At 42.4% G+C, this 9,694-nt stretch overlaps 1 protein-coding gene across 5 annotated transcripts in view; it reads left to right on the top strand.

Annotated features, from left to right (window-relative positions):
• LOC142496631 (phospholipid-transporting ATPase ABCA1-like) overlaps window positions 1-9,694 on the top strand; it is a 1,672,602-nt gene that overhangs the window by 819,566 nt on the left and 843,342 nt on the right. For all 5 annotated transcript variants that reach the window (XM_075603302.1, XM_075603295.1, XM_075603331.1 and 2 more), the window contains 2 exons: window positions 2,757-2,888; window positions 4,065-4,204. In XM_075603302.1, coding sequence (XP_075459417.1) covers window positions 2,757-2,888; window positions 4,065-4,204 — 272 coding nt within the window. The remainder of the gene's footprint in view (window positions 1-2,756; window positions 2,889-4,064; window positions 4,205-9,694) is intronic.

Here is a 9,694-nt window from a genome sequence, read left to right as displayed (position 1 = left end):
ACTCACTCAGACACACTCACTCAGACACACTCACTCAGACACACTCACTCAGACACACTCACACTCACAGACACTCATAGACACTCAAACACACAGTCAGTCAGTCGGTCACTCACACACACAAACACTCACCCGCAAGGCAGGGGGTCGCACATGACAGCAATGGGGCCTCCGCATGGCAGTGGGCCCCCCACACGGCAGGAGGGCCTCTGCAAGGCAGGGGGGGGGTGCACATGGCAGCGGGGGCCTCCGCACGGCAGCAGGGCCTCTGCAAGGCAGGGGGGTCACACATGGCAGCGGGGGCCTCCGCATGGCAGGAGGGCCTCTGCAAGGCAGGGGGGGTCGCACACGGCAGGAGGGCCTCTGCAAGGAGAGGCACCGGCTAGGGGATTTCCCCTGCTTAGAGCGAGTAGGGAGAAGCACCGGTTAGGGGATTTCCCCTGCTTAGAGCGAGCAGGGAGAAGCACCGGTTAGGGGATTTCCCCTGCTTAGAGCGAGCAGGGAGAAGCACCGGTTCGGTGATTTCCCCTGCTTAGACCGAGCAGGGAGAGGCACCGGTTAGGGGATTTCCCCTGCTAACAGCTGAGCTGGCCATCAGAGCAGGAGAAGAGTAGGGGTTAGGGTTTCCTTAACAGCTGAGTGCTTGTGTGACAGATCAGGGGAAGCGGGAAGCCGGGGGGAGGAGGGGGGAACACATTGGCTTGCAGGGAAGGAGCAGAGGGGCCGCAGGATGGAGGATTAGAGTACTTACTCTCCAACAGATCTCCGGCCAAAACAAATGGCAGCTCGTTGGGGGCGGGTTCATATAGAGCCTGGCCGCGCGCTCACAAAGCCTGGGAGCGCGCGCCAATCAGCTGTCAGGTAGGGGGAGTTTTTTTTTTTTCAGTGCAAGCAGGGAAATTTAAAAAAACAAACACATGTGCTGTTGGGCCAATATTTACTCACCCGGAGGTTAAATCCACCCGCCCCGGGTGTGTAATGTATATGATTGTTGAACACTGTATATATATATATATATATATATATATATATATATATATATATATATATATATATATATATATATATATATATATATATATATATATATATATATAAAGACAGATTACAATCAGCGCAAGTTCCAAACACTTAGTGGGGTTGTAGTCAAGATTATATTAACTACCCCTGGCCAATCAGTCAAACAGCAGGTGTTATACCTTACAGTCTAATCCTGCTTGAATGCTGCCAATTAGGTCTGCGGCTCCACACTTGCCGCAATGGATAATGTAGAGAAGAAATGACCTAGGCGCAAATGAGCCAGGAAAGAAACAAAGAGAAAAATATCATAGGGCAGTATGTCTGTAACTTTCAGAGTCAAGGTGGTAAGGTATACACTTACACTTAGTCAGCCAAATATAAGCCTTTAATCCACCACTGGGATTCAGGAACACTGCTACTGGTATTTCTTTGCTGTTTGCATGGGTCTCAAACTCTCCACGTATGCTGCTTGCTTCAGGGGTCACCTTTTCATCTGCAGCTGCGTGTCTCCTTAATATGGGATAGAGCTCACCGGGAGGGGGGGGGGGGGAAGGGACAATGGAACAAAGATAGTATAAAACCTTTTATTGTAAAAAACTATCTAAAAAATAACAAACAGTATCTCACTCACATGGTGTGAAATAATATCGAGCAGTTGAGAGTTTAAATTGAGTCTCTCACACTCGTAGAGTTTGGTGTCCGGTCCACTGCACTGATGCTAGCCTGGTTTACTTACGCGTCAAGTGCTCCGGCTCCAATTCTCGCGAGACTTCGACCTCCGATGACGTCACAGCGCTATCTCCACTCCGTTCTGCAGCGCGTCTCACTCTGCTCGGTTTGCAATGTCTGCAATGTCTGCAGGGTCTGCCCTATGCGTTTCTCCTCTAGGGCTTCCTCAGGGGCATAATCATATTATCTCCTAGAGGAGAAACGCGTAGGGCAGACCCTGCAGACATTGCAGACATTGCAAACCGAGCAGAGTGAGACACGCTGCAGAACACACACAGTGATATAATCACCACCAACAGGGTAACATCGTCCTGGATCACACTAACGGATTGATATCCTATCCGGTTCACTTTCAGCAGCTCTTGATGAACAAGAAAGCCGTATCTCTGCTTGCAGTGCGATTTACAAGTGTATCAGCCTCAAATCTGTTCGGCCGTAAAGTGCGCACTTGCTTGATGACGTAATGACGTACCCTGACGCGTTTCATCACTACAGTGACTTTTTCACATTTATTTACATGTATTAGTTTAATTATATTCACATTTTTACATATGACACTGTTTCACAAGTGGCGCTACTGTATTTTATATATATATATATATATATATATACACACAGTGGTGTGAAAAATAAAGTAAACCCTCTTTGAATTCTATGGTTTTACATATTAGGACATAATAACAATCATCTGTTCCTTAGCAGGTCTTACATTTGGTAAATACAACCTCAGATGAACAACAACACATGACATATTTCACTGTATCATGATTTATTTAACAAAACACTGTGTGTGTGTATATGAATATATATATATATATATATATATATATATATATATATATATATATATATATATATATATATATATATATATCATGTAATGACAAGAAGATTTGAAGATTTATTACAAGAAGGTTTAATACTTATTTATTTTTACCCACAAATACTGATCGATGTAGATTAAAAATAATTAAAAGTAGTTTTATTCAATTATTTTTCCATTTTAGGTCCATTTTGACTGGACTGTTTCCACCTACATTTGGAACGGCTTACATTTATGGAAAGGATATTCGAACTGAGATGGATACTGTTAGAAGAGACATGGGGATGTGTCCACAGCACAATGTTCTCTTTGATCAGTAGGTTTATGTTTCATGAAAAATAAATGTTAAAAATATTGCTTAGGTAATGCTTGGTTAGAAACCTAAAATGTCAATCAATATCTGTTCTTCATTTTATTATTGAGTTTTGTGTTCTTTTAAATGTTGTTTACCAATATTTTATGGATCAAAATTTACTTAATTGGGAATTGTTGCCAGACTACGGTGTGATAGGCTGCTTTGTGTATATTGAACTACCCCCTAGTATAGATCAAAAGCAGACAGTAATGCACATATACTGTATGAAAGGGGTGCGCAAACCTTTTCGTCTGTACCCCATGCTGCTCGCACTCCGCTCGCCCTTATCTTTTTTCCAGCATTTTCTGACGTCACGACATAATGTGATGTCAAGTTGCCTGGGTAATGCAATATCAAGTGACCCAGCAGCGTTGTTTGATACTGTATTGCCATGGCGACATGTCGTCTGAAGCCTCCGGAGACAAGGTAAGTGACATACTAAGACCTCACGTGCTACCCCAGCATTTAGTTGAAATGTTTTGGGGAAGAGCGCGGGGTCTTTCTAAGTGTCACCCCTCTTAGAAAATTTGGAGCCCCCCTATTTGCGCACCCCTGCTGTATGACACGGAAATTGCAATTGGATCTTCTGTAACTCAATCTACAGTATGTCACACGTGCATTTTTATGTGTACAATAAAACTTGTACACATTGTATGTGACAATCTACATACACAGTCCACTATACAGTGAAATGATTAAATAGAAATTAGCCACAGGATTCCACAACAGAGAACTTATTTTTAGAATATTGACAGGTCAGAAAGATTCTCTCCAGCCCCAAAATAACTATTTTTTGCCTTCTTTATCAACATTGGCAACATTTTTACTCATGTCTGGTAGATAACAGTACAATTTTATGGGAGTAAAGGCTCATTATTTTTGATGGCATTGTCTTTTATAAAATCATAGAGCACCTGTATCAAACTGTAAAACTTGTGCCTACATATGTCCATCACCACTAACAATTATAACAATATTTATTTGATTGTTGGAGGAAACTAAAAGGTAGGACATATAATAATTCCAAATATGATATGTTCTGTCCCTATCAATTGCTATAATAATATGCTGTTCCCTACGAGTTCCATATACTAATGTTATAATACTTGGCCATTTTCATTTACATTGCAAAAACAGACTTACAGTAGAAGAACATATTTTTTTCTATGCTCGGCTAAAAGGATGTGATACAAATCAAGTAAAGGAGAACATAGAAACTATGATTAAAGATGTTGGATTGCTACATAAACGAAAGGAGCTGGTAAAAAATCTCTCAGGTACAATAACATTTATTGACTGTCTGAACTGTGTGTACAGTGCTTTTTAGTGTAAATGTAATTGTGTTCCAAATGAAATCCGCAACCCTCTGTTTTTTACAATTTTCAAATCTACTTACTCAGTATAGTCTCTTAAAACAGGACTTCCATAATGCCTCTGATTAAATATATATTTGACACAAGGTTTTTCAACACATTTGGAAACAGGGTGGCCTCTTTTTATAAATTCTCCTGGCAGAAAATGTTGTCCAAAGCAAGTGCAAAGAAACCCAGCATGACGGCGGGGGGATCAGGAGCACAAATACATCCAGGGTTATGTGAACAAATTAAAATATATAGTGCAATATGTTTTATCCAAAAGATGAAAGATGAGACTGGGTACTGTAAGTATCTCACTCACAATTTCAATGATATTACAGGTGGGTGGTATAGAGTACCAAGTCTGACGTTTCTTCCAGTGTTCTAAGAAGACGTCCCTCAGATCCAGATGGATAAAATTGGTAGAACTCCCATGTATGAAGGAGAGCGAGAGGACACAAAATAGTGGAGATGCTTTTATGTTTAAAACACAAATAAAGTAATACACACACAAATAGTTGGTACAGGCAGTGAGACCACCCAGGGTCAAATGGTGGCAAAAAGGCTGCTGCAGTCCTTCCTTCACTGAGATGCCTCCTGTGATAGCCGTCCACAGAGGAAGGTGTTAGAGTCCAGGGAAGGGATAACCAAAAAATGGTCCAGGGTCCACAGCAATGTCCACCACACACCTCAGGGGTCTGTAAACCAGCTGTATACCCTACGCATATCACTCACTTGGAGCTTCCTCAGGGGTATATACTGTCATTCTGGTGTGCCTCTCTTCTTTTTGTATCCCTCAACAATCGCAGCAAAATCGCGAAGTCATCGCGCATGACACAGATGACGTTATGACGCTCGGAGCGTCATGCGTCATACCCGGTAACTATGGCGACAGTAGTAAACAAGGAAATCCTCAAAGCAGCCCTATCTGACTGTGCTAAATGATGGTAGAAGCAGATCTCCTCTAACTAATGCCTGACGGCACTGACAGAGGTAGAGCCACTATGCACAAAAAGTAAAACAGATAGTTAATAACAACACAGGGGATGTAAACATCTATAAGCAAGTATATAAACTTAATGCTACAAATATAGAATCATAATTCTTTCTGTAATTGAAAAACATGTGTTAATAACATAACAATATATATATATATAATCATATCATATCTTATTTTAAATATCTTATTACTATATATATATATATATATATATATAAATATATATATATATATATATATATATATATAGTAATAAGATATTTAAAATAAGATATGATATTTCTGTCTCCACTGATTTATTGCACATAATGGCAAATATAATAGAGTGAATTCTAAAAAAGCTATACCATTAAGATAAGAAGTTGTCAAGGATTGGACTTCGGCTGAAGTGGATCCCAGTGGCAGGAACAGCAGGGAGCGTAGTAGGGGTCACACGCAGAGGTCAGAGGCAGGCGGCAGATAGAGTAGTCAGGTAACAAGCAGAGGTCGGCAACGAGGAGACTGGAACAGGATGATAGCAATAGCTAGCACAGCAGTAAACACAGGAACCTTGCAGGAGCTAAGGAACAAGTATAAACAGGCAAGGGTGGAACAGGAAAGGGAGGTTTATATATGCAGGATGAGAGGTGGAGCACAGGTGCAGAGGTGTCAGGTATCAGGGTCTGGAATGTTCCTTAGTTTAGCAGCAGCAATCCCGGTGGACATGTATAGGTACTGCAGGCTAGAACAAGACATTGAGAGTGGCAGCAGTCCCGGTGGCTAAGCATGGGTACAGCAGGCTAGAAAATATGACAGAAGGTATGTATAAAATAAAAATAAGTACAGACTGAATACAAACAATACAAAGATCCCTTCCATTATGTAAATTTAAATATAAATACATATAAAATATATATAAATAGTAGTATCCTAAATATTGTGTCTGATATTATACTCAATGCGTATAAAATAAATCAGACCAAGCATTATCAATATATGCGGAAAAGGATATATAATGAAGAAATTATACTAGGAAGGCTTTAAAATCAAAGTCAACATTGAGGCTTTTTGGTTGAAGTTTATTAAGCCAGTATATCCAATACAGAATGTTTGTTAAACATAACCTTAGCGCTAAAAAGTACATTCCTTGCAGTATATCACAAGATACAATTTCAAATGTAATGTCCAGAGTCCTGAAGTCCAGAAGAATTGAAGGTCAGTTCAAAATTGACCTTCTGATTTGTGGCATGGAAAGAAAGTCCTCCTTGGCGCTGGAATTTTGGTGCTTCTAATGTTTATCCCATATGCCCACTGGAGAATAACAACAATGAAGAAATATATCAACGAACAATGATGCACTCTGTGCACTTATGGGCGTGGTGCTTACACCCTATGGGCAAAGATGTTTGATCTGTGAGACCTATTAAGGATGTTAACCCCAATGAGTACACCTACAACACTGTGCAAAGTTGACTGTTGATGGTGAATAAAAGACTTTAACTTAACTTCTATAATTTCAGATCTTCTTCTGTAAGTATACGGTAACCTCACAAGTCATATGTAAAAAAGATGAAAAAGACCATAGGGCAAATAACGTATAAACAACTTTACTAAAAATCATATAAAAACAGTTGGAATATCACTCACGAATCCCCTATGTTTATAAAGCGGTGTGAGCATTCAGGCTGTCACCAGCCCTTTTGAACTCCGTTCTCCAGATGGTATGTACACTCTGCTTGATCCCGCGTCTCCTCCGTCTCACCGGGTGCAGCTGTGGGGATATCGATGTACCGGCGGTGGAGAAAACTGTTAGGAATCTTATTTCTCAGCGCTGTCCGCGCAACACACAGACTACCCTCAGGGAGACTCGGCGTGCAGTGCAACCTCTGCTTACCTGCCTCCATGGGCCGTCAGCTCCCATCGCCGCAGGGCCCCTCCCCTCGGCAGCACCACCGCTTCCCCTCCTCAGTGGCAGGCGCGGGTCCTCCGTCCCGCACGCACACGTGTGTCCTCCAATGCTGGTCGCGTGCACACGCATCTTACAGAGCGCACGCCCAGCATCCACTCTTCTTCTTCCACTCTTGCTATGAGGGTCCACCCACGTACACCGCACAGGTGTAATCAGAGTGCTACCAGTGCTCACCTGGGTTGTATCAGCCACACCTATCCAGAGAGGCTCCCTGCAGTCCTCCTGACCCGCCTCCATCCCTGATTGGTCAGTCCAGCCTTATCTAGCATCTCTGAGCCCTCACACATCGCTCGACATAGTCTCTGTATGGAAGTGTTTTGTGTACTCTCGGTTACTACAGTTTTTGACACGGCTCGTACGACTACCCCCTTTGGCTCTCGACTTCGGCTCTCCTTGGACTACGTATTCTCTGACATCCCACGATCACGGCTTGGACTTCAACCTTCCTCCTCTCTCCGCTCCCTGACCTCGGCAAGGCAATCACTATTCTTCTCCTATACCCGGTACCGGCAAGTATTGTCTACGTTAATTATATCTGGCCTGGCAACGCTTAACACCACACTCCAGACTCGCTCCCTTTGCCGCGGGTTCATGTATCCCTACTTCCCCCTTCGGCACAGGGGACGGGTCTGGTCTGCGGGCAGCACCGGCGTAACACAAACACACTGTGCCTTCGTGATCGCTCTCGTGCCTGAGACAAGACGCTGCAGTCACGTGATCCACGTGCCCGCTCCCAAGAATCCGCCTTCCACTACTCCCCTCTGCTCCATCCGTGTGTATCAGCTATGCAGATCTCAGTGTGGGGACTCCCAATGGCTACTTACCAGCTAGTGGCTAATAAGGTTAACCCAGTGCTCTTTCCTGCACATGCGCACTTCGCCCTACGCGTTTCCGAAAACTTCTGTTCTCTTCGTCAGGGGCATATTGACTATGGAGTGTGGCTGTTCTTTAAATAGTCAATGTGGAATGAAAGTGTCCAATAGGGAACTTGTATCTTGCCCTGCTGATTACCCCACCGCTTGTAGGATGTAGCATAAGGCACACAATTAAATCATGGAAATTCAGATGTAATACGAAACTATGTGCATATGTATACACTCAGCATCCAAATACACACTCCAAGATATATCTATGTTATAAGGTTCTTTAATACCCTATGGTTGCTGAGTGCCCATATATGCATAAGTACATGTTGGTTAAAAATTGAATAAACTTCATGTCTAAATGCACAGGTACTATACACATTGTAAATGACAATGTTACATCAATATAATGAACATGGAGAAATATATTAAAAACCTTGAATGGAGACACTGCATATTGAGAGTATAGCTGGGGATCTTATACATAACAATATTCTATTCTTTGAGGAAAGATCCTAAATCAAAGTCTAGGTTTAGGCCTGGGGGGACAATGTCTTCAGTTTGTATATCCAATATGTTTCCATCTTGGAAATGTGTGTGATTCTATTGCTGCCCCCCCCCCCCCCCTCCAAATTGGAACTGGACACTCTATGCCCTTACAAATGAACCCTTCTGGATTTTGACCATGCACCAGCAGGAAGTGATTCGATAAGCTGTGTGTCTTTAAACCATTTTTAATGTTGTTAATGTGTTCAGCTAGTCTCCTTTTAAGCGGCCTGCTTGTTCTTCCTACATACTGCAGGCCGCAAGGGCATTCTAAAAGATACACAACGTAATCACTGTTACAGTTTATAAAGGATCTTATATTATATTCTTCTTTTGCTATATTGGACTTGAAGGTTTTACCTCCCTCACTGTACTGGCAACCTACAATTATTGCAGACGTGGTAGACATTCAGGCCTTTAATCCAATTTTGTGTTGATTTGGCCCTAGCCTGACTTGGAGCTAGAACTTGTTTAAGATTCTGAGCACGCCTAAATATGACCCGAGGATGTTGTGGGAGTATAGTTTTAAATGTTCATCCCTCATCAGTATTCCCCAATGTTTTCTTATTTCTTTTTTGATGTACTGTAGTGCCGACGAGTATTCTAAAACCAATCTGGTGCAATCACCAACAAGACCCAGGTACATACTGGGCTGGAAACATGCTGGGTACATGCTGCAACATTTCTGCAGACAGAGTAATGGCCCATCGGATTAACAACAGGGGTCCCTGGCAGTCCCATTCAAACTGAATGGGACTGCCAGGGACCCCTGCTGTGTTAATCTGATGGGCCATTAGTCTCTACAGAAATGTCACTGACATGTTTGCAGCATGTATGCAGCATGTACTTGGATCTTGTTGGTTATAGCCCAAGATTTTCCAAGGCAAGTTTAAGGCAAGTGTTAGAATACTCGTCGGCACACCTGTATGGTGTCATAGCATTATACTCAACTCCCCGGGCTGTTTTGCCCTTATTACAATCCAGGAATGGAGACTACCTTCAGTTCTTAGTTTTTAGTCACAGTTTTCTGTTCAAGTACACATACATAATAGCTT

Source organism: Ascaphus truei, chromosome 1 (assembly GCF_040206685.1).
Source record: "Ascaphus truei isolate aAscTru1 chromosome 1, aAscTru1.hap1, whole genome shotgun sequence".
In the NCBI taxonomy this organism is placed as follows: Eukaryota; Metazoa; Chordata; class Amphibia; order Anura; family Ascaphidae; genus Ascaphus; species Ascaphus truei.
Note: the sequence above shows the minus strand (reverse complement) of the source record. Positions and strands in the feature narration are given on the sequence as shown.